The sequence below is a fragment of the Coregonus clupeaformis genome, chromosome 2 (assembly GCF_020615455.1).
Source record: "Coregonus clupeaformis isolate EN_2021a chromosome 2, ASM2061545v1, whole genome shotgun sequence".
NCBI lineage: Eukaryota > Metazoa > Chordata > Actinopteri > Salmoniformes > Salmonidae > Coregonus > Coregonus clupeaformis.
Genome location: NC_059193.1, coordinates 9107132 through 9123931, shown reverse-complemented (window position 1 = coordinate 9123931; position 16800 = coordinate 9107132). Strand labels below are relative to the sequence as shown.

General features: G+C 43.2%; 1 protein-coding gene across 1 annotated transcript; it reads left to right on the top strand.

Annotated features, from left to right (window-relative positions):
* The first annotated feature begins 1116 nt into the window (after window positions 1–1116).
* On the top strand, window positions 1117–16605 carry enpp6 (ectonucleotide pyrophosphatase/phosphodiesterase 6). The gene is made up of 8 exons (XM_041843459.2): window positions 1117–1407; window positions 10534–10713; window positions 11022–11133; window positions 11234–11375; window positions 11629–11808; window positions 12219–12356; window positions 14218–14344; window positions 15517–16605. Exons 1-8 carry the CDS (start codon window positions 1170–1172, stop codon window positions 15720–15722), a joined length of 1323 nt encoding a protein of 440 aa, XP_041699393.1. The 5' UTR covers window positions 1117–1169; the 3' UTR covers window positions 15723–16605.
* The last annotated feature ends 195 nt before the right edge of the window (window positions 16606–16800 follow it).

Genomic DNA, 16800 nt, shown 5'->3' with positions numbered 1-16800 from the left:
CCTATAGTTTTTTGGGCATGTTGTATTAATTGTGATAGGCTCACGTTTTACCCGTGCGGTGTACCCCAACTATTTATTTTGCCGGGACACAGTACCGGACCTACCGCCTTAATTTCACCCATGTGTAAAACCCTTTCCAAATAGGGTTCTACAACGGTTCTTTTTCCCTGGAACCAAAAAGGGTTCTACCTGGAACCAACAGGTGTTATCCTATGGGGACAGCCAAAGAACCCTTTTGGAACCCTTTTTTCTAAGAGTGTACTACTTAAGTGATAATGCCCGAAAAGCCGGGGTTTGGAGGATATATTGGCACCGGTTCGTCTCGGACCGGCAAACCGTGGCAATAATGCACACGGCTTCGAGTGCATTATCACTTTTAAACAAGAGGTTACCAACATATTCAAATAATGATTGACATATTTTTATTAAAACCCTTATTTTGATTAATCTGTTCATACTATTTCATCCTTCAACAAGATATTGTCCTAACACAAATCTAGGGTTGCTACCCAAGCCGGCTGGTCATTCGTTCTATCGGTTCGGAGGCCAGAGACCGGACCCAGTCGTTCAGTCTTTTTGTTCTGTATCTATGGACACAGGCTGGAATGCGGTTTTAACCAATCAGCATTCAGGATTAAACCTGCCCGTTGTATAATGTGTTGTACAAGTGTTCCTTAGGAAAATATATGAGAAGAATACACTCTGCTGGTCATTATTGATATTACGGGTTTAGAGTAAAAATGCTTTGTGGGTATTATATACATCATTGATTGATATTATATGGAACTTGGTCTTCAATAATCCAATGACATTTTGATTTATTCAACTATTTGAAATGTCAATTTTATTAAACAGCAAATATAATTTTCTCCATATGTTACAGTGGGCTTTAGGGTGTCACTTTAATTTTCCACTGTAAAAATGATTAAAGAAAACAATCACATAGGCCTAGGCCCTTATTAAATATGTATAAAACAAAATAAAGAATAACATTCAGTGTTTTTCCTTAGAGTGAGTCTGAGTGCATGGACTTTCATTCTCAAACTGCAGTAGGCCTAGCCCTATAACAATGCCATTGCCCCCGCCCCTACTCATATAGGGGCCCCTGCCTCCGCGCGCATCGTTCAGTACCGTTACATGAGCATATCAGAGGACCGTCACGAGCCATCATGTCCAGACAGAGCTTGGCGTGCGCTATCGCCATTCTCGCAGTGCTTTTGTCGGGATCCTCCCTCGCCAGCCGCAAACTTCTAGTGTTCCTCATCGATGGATTTCGATATGATTACATGGACGATCTGCAAAGCTTGCCTGGGTTTAAAGAGATAATGGATAATGGGGTCAAAGTGGATTATATGACCCCCGATTTCCCCAGCCTTTCATACCCCAATTACTACTCACTAATGACAGGTGAGATGATTTTACCTGACTGTGCCTCAAAGTTACAGCTGTGAAAAAATATAGATTAGGCTACAAAAGGTTGACCATGATTGATCACCAAATAAGATTTTAAGAACTTGGAGCCATTTCTTTGTTATCTTGGACATATAGTGTGAACAAATAGTAAGTTCACAGGTGGAATCCATTTGAACCTTTATTGCTTGCCTGAACAAATAGTATATAGTGACAGTGGAGTTTAAACTTTGATGTTTATGTACAAAGTTGTAAAGTAGCGTGTTGTACTCTGTTGTGGCAACACTGAAATAATAATTGGTCAATCATTCTCATCAATATTGTTGCAGAATGATACATTGTTAATGAATGATTTGATAACTTGGGTTTAGAAATGATCAACCCAACAATGAATGAAAGGAAACTTTACACCATGGAATGGAAGGCAGATGAGATAACATTTCAGAAGTAGGCCATACTCTGTAAACTTTGTGTAGACATTGACAGTAGCCTAATGCAGTGATGGATGTATAATACATCCATTGATGGACAGGAGCCTGGCACAGCTTTCCTGGGTCCTCAAGCAGTAGGACTCTGCCTCGTCAGTAGCAGAGCCCCACGCACCTCTCCCCCCTGGCAACCACACTGTCTCTATTGTATCACTTACATATGGTATGAGTGAAAACAAGGGACAACCAGAGCCATGTATTTAGAGAGTTGGGCCAATCCGGTTTCTGCATTATGATGCATTCACATGACACTTCAACATTCTATGGCAGCCATGTTAGCTCCCCATTAACATTACATGGGGAATATTTAAATAATGCTATGTCTCGAAATGTCTAGAATTAGAAAAATATTCAAAATTCTAAAAGTTGGCCTAACTCTAAATATATGGCTCTGGGGACAACTAGTTAAAGTTTAAATCACTTTACTAACCCAAAGTAACAACAACGTTTACAGTTTGCCACAGAACACAATCTGTCAGTTTCGTTAATACAGTAACAATAACCATACGATACATACTTAACAACATACATACATGGGGAGGCAGGTAGCTTAGTGGTTAAGAGCGTTGTGCCAGTAACCGAAAGGTCGCTGGTTCTAATCCCCGAGCCGACTAGGTGAAAAATCTGTCGATGTGCCCTTGAGCAAGGCACTTAACCCTAATTGCTCCTGTAAGTCGCTCTGGATAAGAGCGTCTGCTAAATGACTAAAAATGTAAAAAAAATACACAGCTTTGCACCTGATCAGTTCTCTCACATACTTAACAACATACACTGCTTTGCACCTGATCAGTTCTCTCACTGGACCTCTTCAGAGTCCTGGTAGAGAACGACACCATCACTGACAGTGTAGTAGTGACATAACAACAGATGTAGGTAGGTAGTAGTGGTGGTCTTATATAGGGGCTTTATGTTGTGTTTGGTGACATTTATGCTTATAATATATGTAAGGAGTGCCTGCTCACTTCAGTAATAACAGCCCTGGTCTGTATGGCTCCTCAGTCAGCGGCTGTAGGCTATCTCAGTAAAAACAGCCCTGGTCTGTATGGCTCCTCAGTCAGCGGCTGTAGGCTATCTCAGTAATAACAGCCCTGGTCTGTACGGCTCCTCAGTCAGCGGCTGTAGGCTATCTCAGTAATAACAGCCCTGGTCTGTATGGCTCCTCAGTCAGCGGCTGTAGGCTATCTCAGTAATAACAGCCCTGGTCTGTACGGCTCCTCAGTCAGCGGCTGTAGGCTATCTCAGTAATAACAGCCCTGGTCTGTATGGCTCCTCAGTCAGCGGCTGTAGGCTATCTCAGTAATAACAGCCCTGGTCTGTACGGCTCCTCAGTCAGCGGCTGTAGGCTATCTCAGTAATAACAGCCCTGGTCTGTATGGCTCCTCAGTCAGCGGCTGTAGGCTATCTCAGTAATAACAGCCCTGGTCTGTACGGCTCCTCAGTCAGCGGCTGTAGGCTATCTCCACTCCAGGCTGAACCCCTGGCAGAGAGAGCAGAGGGGCAGAGGGGAGAGCAGTAAAGCCCCAAAGACAACAGATTCTGTCAAATCCCTCCCAATCGCCAGATCACTTTGTGGATGATTTGCTGATGTAAGTTGTTTTGGTAGAGCACATTCCCCTCAACAAAGCCACGGCTCAGGCTACTACCACCATTTTGTGCACAGGCATTAGCAACATAACCAAACAGAGCTGACAAAGGCCATCTGACACAGGGCCCTCCAGTTACCCCGAGCATCTGACACAGGGCCCTCCAGTTACCCCGGGCATCCGACACAGGGCCCTCCAGTTACCCCGAGCATCTGACACAGGGCCCTCCAGTCACCCCGAGCATCCGACACAGGGCCCTCCAGTCACCCCGAGCATCCGACACAGGGCCCTCCAGTCACCCCGAGCATCTGACACAGGGCCCTCCAGTCACCCCGAGCATCTGACACAGGGCCCTCCAGTTACCCCGAGCATCTGACACAGGGCCCTCCAGTCACCCAGGGCTAGACTAGAGCCATGCATAAGGGGCTATTTCAAAGCTGATGGAGCTTTTCAGAGACACGTTTATTTGGAGGGAGTCAGGGAAGGGGGCTACTTGTGAGAGTTTACTGTACAGACACATAGAAAGAGGAGAGAGTACTTCTTACTGTCCTCCTGTATATTATTAAACACATTCTCTGGTACTTTTGTATACTTTGTAGCCAGTAGTTCTAAAAGTCGCGCTCACAAGCCAAAAGTAGTCCCCGAAAAATTGCGTGAAACATCACATATGTGCGCCACGTCATTGCTCTCTTTCTCTCGCTCTGCTGTGTGTGCAACTTGGCTAGCTGTCACTCAAATGGCGAGGAACCAGTAGCGGTGCATGGGTAAAATCACTGGGGAAGCCAAGCCAGGAACAAAATGCCATATTACAACCTATGTGTTGTGACAATTAGAAGACACAGTGGCAGAATAAATTCAACTACACCTTTGTTTCATCACAAAACCGGAGAACAACATCTGTCTGGTGAAGTCCACAAAGCATATTGCATGTAACAAACAGTTACATGACCTACAGCATGGTCAAGCAAGGTAATGTTTCCGACATTTTCGGATTACTAAACAACTATTGATTTAGAAACACAGAGAGTTACAGCAAGTCGCAAAGAAAACAGGAGCTGCCTCCACTATCTCAGCACCATTTCAACTTCAACATCATCTAATCACCTATGCTGATTTCTGTGTGTGCGTGCGTGTGCGGGCGTGCAAGTACAAAAAACATGTTGACTCACCCTACTTGTAAATAAACGCCAAATCCATCCTCCTCTCTTTCATGTTGCCGAAACACACTTTTAGTTTTTGTTGTCCTAGGCTACCTGGCTACAATGCTTGCTCGCTAGCCTAACTTCCATTCATGGGCAACAATACGCCAGGCCAGCTAGTTCACATTAGCCTACTACTTCTAGCTACATGTTGAACTTCTATCCTCTCAGGCTAGGGGCACAACAATGTATGAATTTATGGATGGATCAGAATCGCCATTGTGATCCTTGGCCTACAGAGAATTAAGTAAAACCACATGTCCAAATCCCTATCTCCATCCATGGCTAATTTAGGAAAGGGCCATTTTAGCTAGCTAGCCACTGGAGGACAACGACACAAGGGGATGCAACAATAAAACATTTCTGTCAATGATGTTTGGCTTTTGATGTGATGTGATTGGTGTGAAGCCAAATCCTAACCTGCTTCCTTTGACACTTTATTTTGGTGTGCCAGGACCATTCACAGTTGAACTCACTCAGTTTAGCTCAACGCTGATTGGCTATTATAAAAATATATATAATTTAAAGGGAGGCCAAATGTTTGCTGGCTTCCCTTGCATTCAACGCTACTGGCGGCATTAATGTCATACTCTTTTTGACCAGACAGCATCAGGTAGATGGGCTACACATACGGAGACAGAGGGGGCGCTGTTTCACTCACTCGGATGCTTTCTCCGGAGAGATACATTCAGCCTCTTGCAAATTGAAGGAGAATTATGAAACACAGAGAGACGAAAGCTACATTTTAAATTGTATTTAAAATATTTTTTCTTGGTAAATCTTTTGGAGAAGCCTGGTATCCCTTGGCATCCATGAATACATGCCACTGGTTGGAACTCAAATTGCTTGGGGGTTGGTCCACCTGGGGGGAAATAGCGCTGGACAGCTTCCAAATCAAATCAAATCAAATCAAATTTTATTGGTCACATGCGCCGAATACAACAGGTGCAGACATTACAGTGAAATGCTTACTTACAGCCCTTAACCAACAGTGCATTTATTTTAAACAAAAAAAGTAAGAATAAAACAACAACAAAAAAAGTGTTGAGAAAAAAGAGCAGAAGTAAAATAAAGTGACGGTAGGGGAGGCTATATATACAGTAAAATAAAGTGACAGTAGGGAGGCTATATATACAGGGGGGTACCGTTGCAGAGTCAATGTGCGGGGGCACCGGCTAGTTGAGGTAGTTGAGGTAATATGTACAGTGGGGGAAAAAAGTATTTAGTCAGCCACCAATTGTGCAAGTTCTCCCACTTAAAAAGATGAGAGAGGCCTGTAATTTTCATCATAGGTACACGTCAACTATGACAGACAAAATGAGAAATAAAATTCAGAAAATCACATAGTAGGATTTTTAATGAATTTATTTGCAAATTATGGTGGAAAATAAGTATTTGGTCAATAACAAAAAGTTTCTCAATACTTTGTTATATACCCTTTGTTGGCAATGACACAGGTCAAACGTTTTCTGTAAGTCTTCACAAGGTTTTCACACACTGTTGCTGGTATTTTGGCCCATTCCTCCATGCAGATCTCCTCTAGAGCAGTGATGTTTTGGGGCTGTCGCTGGGCAACACGGACTTTCAACTCCCCTCCAAAGATTTTCTATGGGGTTGAGATCTGGAGACTGGCTAGGCCACTCCAGGACCTTGAAATGCTTCTTACGAAGCCACTCCTTCGTTGCCCGGGCGGTGTGTTTGGGAACATTGTCATGCTGAAAGACCCAGCCACGTTTCATCTTCAATGCCCTTGCTGATGGAAGGAGGTTTTCACTCAAAATCTCACGATACATGGCCCCATTCATTATTTCCTTTACACGGATCAGTCGTCCTGGTCCCTTTGCAGAAAAACAGCCCCAAAGCATGACGTTTCCACCCCCATGCTTCACAGTAGGTATGGTGCAACTCAGCATTCTTTGTCCTCCAAACACGACAAGTTGAGTTTTTACCAAAAAGTTATATTTTGGTTTCATCTGACCATATGACATTCTCCCAATCCTCTTCTGGATCATCCAAATGCACTCTAGCAAACTTCAGACGGGCCTGGACATGTACTGGCTTAAGCAGGGGGACACGTCTGGCACTGCAGGATTTGAGTCCCTGGCGGCGTAGTGTGTTACTGATGGTAGGCTTTGTTACTTTGGTCCCAGCTCTCTGCTGGTCATTCACTAGGTCCCCCCCGTGTGGTTCTGGGATTTTTGCTCACCGTTCTTGTGATCATTTTGACCCCATGGGGTGAGAACTTGCGTGGAGCCCCAGATCGAGGGAGATTATCAGTGGTCTTGTATGTCTTCCATTTCCTAATAATTGCTCCCCACAGTTGATTTCTTCAAACCAAGCTGCTTACCTATTGCAGATTCAGTCTTCCCCAGCCTGGTGCAGGTCTACAATTTTGTTTCTGGTGTTCTTTGACAGCTCTTTGGTCTTGGCCATAGTGGAGTTTGGAGTGTGACTGTTTGAGGTTGTGGACAGGTGTCTTTTATACTGATAACAAGTTCAAACAGGTGCCATTAATACAGGTAATGAGTGGAGGACAGAGGAGCCTCTTAAAGAAGAAGTTACAGGTCTGTGAGAGCCAGAAATCTTGCTTGTTTGTAGGTGACCAAATACTTATTTTCCACCATCATTTGCAAATAAATTCATAAAAAATCCTACAATGTGATTTTCTGGATTTTTTTCCCTCAATTTGTCTGTCATAGTTGACGTGTACCTATGATGAAAATTACAGGCCTCTCTCATCTTTTTTAAGTGGGAGAACTTGCACAATTGGTGGCTGACTAAATACTTTTTTTCCCCACTGTACATGTGGGTAGAGTTAAAGTGACTATGCATAAATACTTAACAGAGTAGCAGCAGCGTAAAAAGGATGGGGTGGGGGGCAGTGCAAATAGTCCGGGTAGCCATGATTAGCTGTTCAGGAGTCTTATGGCTTGGGGGTAGAAGCTGTTGAGAAGTCTTTTGGACCTAGACTTGGCACTCGGTACCGCTTGCCGTCGCGGTAGCAGAGAGAACAGTCTATGACTAGGGTGGCTGGAGTCTTTGACAATTTTGAGGGCCTTCCTCTGACACCGCCTGGTATAGAGGTCCTGGATGGCAGGGAGCTTTGCCCCAGTGATGTACTGGGCCGTACGCACTACCCTCTGTAGTGCCTTGCGGTCAGAGGCCAAGCAGTTGCCATACCAGGCGGTGATGCAACCAGTCAGGATGCTCTCGATGGTGCAGCTGTAGAATTTTTTGAGGATCTGAGGACCCATGCCAAATCTTTTTAGTCTCCTGAGGGGGAAACAGTCGCTTTCAAACTAGGGATTTCGTGCCTAATTGAGGTAAAACAGTAATTCTGCTCATAGATTATGCATGTATGAACTACACATTGACACATCCAGCCCAAAGCGTGAGGTTTTAAAAATACTTTGTAGTCGCCAGTCTTTAATTGACTGCCTCTGAGCTGAGAAAAGGCCAGGTGTCAATACATGAGAATATGTTTTGGGCATTTGTATATTACTTGTGAAATTGTTATTTATTGTGGGTACTTTTCTGCACGTTCCACACTTCACACAGGTGGTACTGTCAATTTAACGTTTCCCTCACACTCCCAATGGAATTTGCAGGTCATTCTGAAGACCAACCTTTGGTCATTGTATAATCTGTAAAGCACATGACACAGGAGGGACTGAGGGAAGAGAGTGGTATGGTCTTTTGGGAACTTTTGGGGAGGGGGGGGGGCAGTATTTCCCCTGAAACGCTGCAGTAAATAACATTAATAATGTACAAATATGTTCCTTCTAGCATCTCTATACAGTACATACGTGTGTTCTGAAGCTAAGTCAACCTATTATAACAGGTAGCCTTATAAAAGTCCTGTACTGGCCCCCATTCACCCTGTCAGTGCTATTTATAGGCCCCTGTAGCTCAGTTGGTAGAGCGTGGCGCTTGCAACGCCAGGGTTGTGGGTTCGTTTACCACGGGGGGCCAGTATGAAAAGGTATGCATTCACTAACTGTAAGTCGCTCTGGATAAGAGCGTCTGCTAAATGACTAAAACGTAAATGTATTTAAACTGAACCTCACATTTCCATAGAGACTACTGCAGGTGGCTAACAAAACACAGCTGCAGTTTGGATTGTTTTTCTCAGAGGAAAAACTCTTGGCAGAGCTGTGCCGCTGACCTACCAAAAGGATTCAGAGCATTTATTTGAGTAATTTCTGATTGTCGTAACTCTGCTAACCAACTGTGTCTCCAAAGGCAGATAAGAAAACAAAAGCCCCTAGATTAGCTGCATTCCTGGCATCTGAGTTTAATAAGGAACCACATAGTTGCATGAGCGCCTCTAAAAACAGCAATGGCAGTATTGAAGGGGTTGTTAAAATAAAAGATGTGGCCTTGCTCAACGTGTTGTCGTGTATGAGGTTTGACTGTAGTTGTGTTAGTGTTGTGTTATGAGTTGTGACTGTAGTTGTGTTAGTGTTGTGTTATGAGTTGTGACTGTAGTTGTGTTAGTGTTGTGTTATGAGTTGTGACTGTAGTTGTGTTAGTGTTGTGTTATGAGTTGTGACTGTAGTTGTGTTAGTGTTGTGTTATGAGTTGTGACTGTAGTTGTGTTAGTGTTGTGTTATGAGTTTGACTGTAGTTGTTTTAGTGTTGTGTTATGAGTTGTGACTGTAGTTGTGTTAGTGTTGTGTTATGAGTTGTGACTGTAGTTCTGTTTTAGGTTAAGTGTCCTGTTTGTGTTGTGAGTTGTGTGATACCGGGTAGTGTGAGCCTGCTAGGGGAAAGGGAGGATGAGACACTGCTGTGTGTGTGGATGACCTTGAGTCTGTGTGTGTTTTGTAAGGGTTGGGGAGAAAGCACTCGCTGTCTCAACTAAATTGAACCTAGAGAATTGAGCAATAATCCAACTTTAACGAATGAAGACGGCAGCGCTCACGGAGATAATCATTTATGTTGTTTTATTGCATCATATCAGTCCCAGGCAACCCTTTTTAGTTGCAGGTAGAATCCTTTTGGTTTCAGGTAGAACCCTTTTGGGTTCCAGGTAGAACCCTTTCTACAGAGGGTTCTACATGAATCCCAAAAGGGTTCTACCTGGAACCAAAAAGGGTTCTACCTGCAACCAAAAAGGGTTCTTCAAAGGGTTCTCCTATGGGGACAGCCGAATAACCATTAAAGGTTCTAAATAGCACCTTTTTTTTCTAAGAGTGTAGGTTAACTGGCTGAAACAGGCCCTTGCCTGGGACTGATATGATGGTTCCAGGTATGATGGTTCCAGGTAGAACCCTTTTGGGTTCCAGGTAGAACCCTTTTGCGTTCCAGGTAGAACCCAAAAGGGTTCTCCTATGGGGACAGCCGAAGAACCATTTTGGAACCATTTTTTCTAAGAGTGTAGGCTCCGTGACCAAAAAGCATCCGCCTGACTGCCGTTATGCATTACATCATATCTTGTGAGTGATTTTGTGAATGCTGGCTGTGTTTAAAGCACTGGGGGGTTAGCCAGCAAACTTAACATTACCCAATGTCCCACAACAAATACACAACAGTCAAATTACAGGTCAACGGGTTGTTTAATGAAAATAGCTGAAGTATTAATGTCCGGGATCATGGATACCAACTTAGTTAACATCTAAATGATGGTTTAGAACTGACACTCAGCTGTAGACAGCAGTTTTCAGTCACAGGAACCCTTTTGGATCGAGCTGGATAGAAATTAGCAGCTGGGCCAGAAATACTTAAATGTCCTTATAAAGCTGGCACACATCACTACACATCACTACTCTCCCTTGAGTCTTTGCCCATAAAAAGTCTTATCCATGTCCATATCTAACTTCTGAAATAAAAAAGCAATTTCTGGGTTTTCAGGCCGGTACTGTGAAGTGCACCAAATGACAGGGAATTACATGTGGGATCAGCGCTCTCTCAAGGAATTCCTAATTGGCACCAACCAAGACAGTCGGCTGCCAATGTGGTGGGACGGGTCTGAGCCCATCTGGGTAACCATGCAGAAACTCGGGAAGAAAGTCTTCATGTACTATTGGCCCGGTAAGGACACTCTGGCACATTTCAGAGTGATCAGAGCTTTGGAAATAGATAAATAAATAAATACAGTAAGGCCCCCAGTGGCATTACATTGTTTTGGATATATTTATAATTATTCAAGCATTTCAAATGTTTTGTCTACCAGTCATATCAAGAACACAGGATTCAGATGCTGTATATTCTGGAATCAAACTAAATGCCTTCCATTGATGTACATTCCAATTGGATCATTGAGATGAACTCAAGTGTGAACCTTCTAGAAGCACAGTGATCAGTGATGTGACACCTGTTATCTACTGTCTTGTTATCAGGTTGTGAGGTGGAGATTCTGGGTGTGAGATCTTCGTTCTGTGAGGAATACGTCTACAATCCCACAGAGAAAAATCTGACAGATTCTATTGAAAGTGCTCTCGATGCTTTACGGTAAGAAATGGAGGTGTTTTGGAATCAGCCAGGTTTGGAATGTAGTGCCATTCTGTTGTGTAGTAACACCATAACAACAAACCTGTGTTTACTTCATCAGTAGTGGCAGAGCAGACATGGCTGCTGTGTACTATGAGAAGATTGACGTAGAGGGGCATCACTATGGCCCCATGTCTTCTCAGGTGAAGACTGCTGTTCAGAGGCTGGACGTCGCCTTCCAGGCGCTAAACCAAAAGATTAAGGTTAGGCCCTATATTGTTTTCCAAACATTGAAAAGAGAGTAAAAATTAACTACTCAATCCAGCAAAAATGTTTCCATGCTACAATGATTTGTACAAAGTAACAGATATAGCCTGCTGATTGTGGTCAGAATGTTGAGCGTACATTGTGACCAGAGGGCTTTGGTCAAAAGTAGTGCACTATATAGGGAATAGGGTGCCATTTGAGTCGCAGCCTTTGATCTAAACAGGTTACCACCACCCTGCTGTATTTCAGGAGAAGAACCTGCGTGACGAGCTGAACGTCATCATGTTTTCCGACCATGGGATGACAGAGATCAAGTGGATGGAGAAAGTCATTGAGCTTGTGACGTACATAAACATGTCTGACGTTGTCAAGATGATGGACAGGGGGCCTGTCGTCAGTCTGTGGCCAAAACAAGCTAAATATGAGGAGGTGAATTGCTTTCCATTTCTGTCATCCATACAGGCCAATTGTCTTTCAACCCAGCCAAGGACACTGGAAAAAACATGCGTCCCTGATTTCTCCTCTCTACCATAGTAAACAGAAACAAACATGTAATGTTGGCACATTTAGTAACTTGTTTACACTTCCCTGTCAAAAAACAAACATTTCCAAACTGTTCAAAGTTTGATCCGTAACAATGTATATGAAAGGCCTCAGTCAAGCCAGCCATAACTTCTGTAGCAAAATTTACAGGAGAAGGTCCCATATGTCATTACCATGGGGTTACTTACTGCCCAATAGAGTGGGATGCAATTTGTAGCTACACCTCTCCCTGAGCAAAACAGGGAGAGAAAGCCTTTAATAGAATGTATAGTGAATCTGAGTTGTGTTGATGGCAGGTCTACACAGTACTGAGCAGTGTACGGAACATGAATGTCTACAGGAGGAATCAGGTCCCTGACCGCTTCCATTACAAGGGGGGGAAGTTTGTCTCCAGTCTGACCCTGGTGGCTGACCCTGGCTGGTTTATAACAGAGGTAAGGCTTTGACACGTCACATCTCAGTGATGATATACCTAGTGTGCATTCCAAATGGCACCCTATTCCCTATATAGTGCACTACTTTTGACTAGCTCTATGGGCCCTGGTCAAAAGTAGTGCACTACAGTGGGGAAAAAATGTATTTAGTCAGCCACCAATTGTGCAAGTTCTCCCACTTAAAAAGATGAGAGAGGCCTGTAATTTTCATCATAGGTACACGTCAACTATGACAGACAAATTGAGACAAAAAAATCCAGAAAATCACATTGTAGGATTTTTAATGAATTTATTTGCAAATTATGGTGGAAAATAAGTATTTGGTCACCTACAAACAAGCAAGATTTCTGGCTCTCACAGACCCTTAACTTCTTCTTTAAGAGGCTCCTCTGTCCTCCACTCGTTACCTGTATTAATGGCACCTGTTTGAACTTGTTATCAGTATAAAAGACACCTGTCCACAACCTCAAACAGTCACACTCCAAACTCCACTATGGCCAAGACCAAAGAGCTGTCAAAGGACACCAGAAACAAAATTGTAGACCTGCACCAGGCTGGGAAGACTGAATCTGCAATAGGTAAGCAGCTTGGTTTGAAGAAATCAACTGTGGGAGCAATTATTAGGAAATGGAAGACATACAAGACCACTGATAATCTCCCTCGATCTGGGGCTCCACGCAAGATTTCACCCAGTGGGGTCAAAATGATCACAAGAACGGTGAGCAAAAATCCCAGAACCACACGGGGGGACCTAGTGAATGACCTGCAGAGAGCTGGGACCAAAGTAACAAAGCCTACCATCAGTAACACACTACGCCGCCAGGGACTCAAATCCTGCAGTGCCAGACGTGTCCCCCTGCTTAAGCCAGTACATGACCAGGCCCTTCTGAAGTTTGCTAGAGTGCATTTGGATGATCCAGAAGAGGATTGGGAGAATGTCATATGGTCAGATGAAACCAAAATAGAACCTTTTGGTAAAAAGTGTTTGGAGGACAAAGAATGCTGAGTTGCATCCAAAGAACACCATACCTACTGTGAAGCATGGGGGTGGAAACATCATGCTTTGGGGCTGTTTTTCTGCAAAGGGACCAGGACGACTGATCCGTGTAAAGGAAAGAATGAATGGGGCCATGTATCGTGAGATTTTGAGTGAAAACCTCCTTCCATCAGCAAGGGCATTGAAGATGAAACGTGGCTGGGTCTTTCAGCATGACAATGATCCCAAACACACCGCCCGGGCAACGAAGGAGTGGCTTCGTAAGAAGCATTTCAAGGTCCTGGAGTGGCCTAGCCAGTCTCCAGATCTCAACCCCATAGAAAATCTTTGGAGGGAGTTGAAAGTCTGTGTTGCCCAGCGACAGCCCCAAAACATCACTGCTCTAGAGGAGATCTGCATGGAGGAATGGGCCAAAATACCAGCAACAGTGTGTGAAAACCTTGTGAAGACTTACAGAAAACGTTTGACCTGTGTCATTGCCAACAAAGGGTATATAACAAAGTATCGAGAAATTTTTGTTATTGACCATATACTTATTTTCCACCATAATTTGCAAATAAATTCATAAAAAATCCTACAATGTGATTTTCTGGATTTTTTTGTCTCATTTTGTCTGTCATAGTTGACGTGTACCTATGATGAAAATTACAGGCCTCTCTCATCTTTTTAAGTGGGAGAACTTGCACAATTGGTGGCTGACTAAATACTTTTTTCCCCCACTGTATATAGGGAGCAGAGTTCCATTTGGGACAAGACCTTAGTGTCCATGTGTGCTATAATGTGCTATAATTGAAGAAGTAGGCTAACATTAATTCCACTGTCTTTTAAGCCATTACGTACTGACATGGCTGCCTCTGTTTTCAGAGCAAGTCCAAACTGCCTTTCTGGCAGAACAGCAGTTCACCAGAGCCGCAGGGATGGCAGCATGGTTGGCACGGCTACGACAATGAGTTTGTGGACATGAGGGGCTTCTTCTTAGCACAGGGACCAGGTAACAACTGTCTGATCAGTAGGCCTTCATAGTCATAGAATTATACTGAACAAAAATATAAACGCAACATGCAACAATTTCAAAGATTTTACTGAGTTACAGTTCATAGAAGGCAATCTGTCAATTGAAATAAATTCATTAGGCACTAATCTTTGGATTTAACGACTGGGCAGGGGCACAGCCATGGGTGGGTCTGAGAGGGCATAGGCCCACCCACTTGGGAGCCAAGTCCACCCACTGGGGAGCCAGGCCCAGCCAATCAGAATGAGTTTTTTCCCCACAAAAGGGCTTTTTTACAGACATAAATACTCCTCAGCACTCCCTCCCCGCCTCAGATGATCCCGCAGGTGAAGAAGCTGGATGTGGAGGTCCTGGGCTGGCGTGGTTGCTCGCGGTCTGCGGTTGTGAGGCCGGTTGGATGTACTGCCAAATTCTCTAAAACGATGTTGTAGGCAGCTTATGGTTGAAATAGAATAGAATAGAAATAGAAATTAACATTACATTCTCTGGCAACAGTTCTGTTGGACATTCCTGTAGTCACAGCATGCCAATTGCATGCTCCCTCAAAACTTGAGACATCTGTGGCATTGTGTTGTGTGACAAAACTGCACATTTTAGAGTGGAATTATTGTCCCCAGCACAAGGTGTACCTTTGTAATGATCATGCTGTTGAATCAGCTTCTTGATATGCCACACCTGTCAGGTGGATGGATTATCTTGGCAAAGGAGAAATGCTCACTAACAGGGATGTAAACACATTTGTACACAAAATCTGAGAGAAATAAGCTTTTTGTGCATATTTTCTTGGATATTTTATTTCAGCTCATGAAAAATGGGACCAACACTTTACATGTTGCGTTTATATTTATGTTCAGTGTATATATAGATATAGGATCCCAATGTACTGTGCATAGTAAACACAGTGCCTGTGTACTACAGCATCACTCTCATAAGTAGTGATCATTAACATGACCTGAGCTGTACTGCCTATAACTTTATTGAACTATTGTAATCAGGGTTGTTATGACTCTTATCAATCTTATCATTATCAAATAACACTACTGTACTTTGGAAGTGACCCATAAAATAATTTGTATTCTGTCTGCTGTACTGTCTTTGCCATGATAACACCCACAGGTATAATAATCAACAAATTGTCTTCTTACCTACAGATTTCAAGAGGAATGTTCGTGCGGCCCCTATCAGAGCAGTGGATGTGTACAACTTGATGTGTAGGACTCTGGGGATTGTGCCTCTGCCCAACAACGGTTCCTGGTCCCGGGTGGAGTATCTTCTGAGTGGCTCTGTGGGCCTGGCCTGGCCTAGTCCTCTCTGGGTTCTGGGTCTAATGGCCCTGGTGCTGTCTCTACAGGCTTAGAACCGGAGAGATTCTGTCATTCACTAGAGTGGATGATGTCATAGACCCACATAGCTCCATAATGCACTGATAATGGCAGGCAGAGCCATAGATATCCTATTAAATTCTTATTTTGTGTTGTAATTCCTAATTCTATGGGCAGAGCCATGTAGTTGAGTTGGGCCAACTTTAAAATGTTGTTCTAATTCTAGACATTCTGTTACATAGCATGATTTAAATATTCCCCATGTAATGTTAATGGGGAGCTAACATGGCTGCCATAGAATGTTGTAGTGTCATGTAAATGAAGAAATCTCAATGGCCCAACTCTATAAATACATGGTTCTGATGGCAATCTACCCTATCATGGCACCTGAGCCAACGCAGGTTTCCAAAGCATTTCCTATTCTAAACATGACAGTGAAAACTACAAAACACATTGATCACACAGGTTTTATATTTAAATATGGATTGACAGTGCCTTCAGTTTATATAATATTACCAAAAACTCTCTTTGCAAACCAAAACATTTTATAAGTAATCTGGACCAACCTTAGTTCCCCATCATCTCTATCATGATTTGCTGCTGCCAAAGGAGCTAACATGAGTGCCGTAAATTCCGTACAGCATCAACGTCCTCTTCATCATTGTATCTGTGAAGGAGGGTTGGATGAAAGAATGATGTATTTTTTATAATTGTTTGAATATGAGGTTTAGAAGAACTTCTCTCTGCATTGTTCTGTACTGAAGTAAATGTAATGAAGTAAATGTAATGAAGTAAATGTAGTTTTGTACTTATTGTCACCTTTGTTTATTGCCGCAAATCTTCAGACTTCCATGGAAAAGCTCTGTGGTGTTTCTATTAATTAGATTGATCAATAAAACCCTGAAAAATAATCTGTGATCTTGTCTCCTGGGCTGTATAATATACTGTCTATCTAAGGCTGTGGTAAGCGGGAATTTTGAAGTAGCAAGTTGACTTTGACAAGGTAAAAGAGACTTTACTTCCTGGATCCAGTCAAAGTAAACATTGTAATACAGAGCTTTAGGGTTCAAGAGGTCATGTGGAAATGCAGAAGGCCTGGTAAAAAGGCAAGGT

Bases quoted from the DNA above. Each gene is read 5' to 3' on its own strand.
- enpp6 (XM_041843459.2), top strand. From the start codon at position 1,170: ATGTCCAGACAGAGCTTGGCGTGCGCTATCGCCATTCTCGCAGTGCTT. The intron at 11,376-11,628 runs GTTAGGCCCTAT...GCTGTATTTCAG, and splicing joins CGCTAAACCAAAAGATTAAG to GAGAAGAACCTGCGTGACGA. The intron at 14,345-15,516 runs GTAACAACTGTC...TCTTACCTACAG, and splicing joins CTTCTTAGCACAGGGACCAG to ATTTCAAGAGGAATGTTCGT.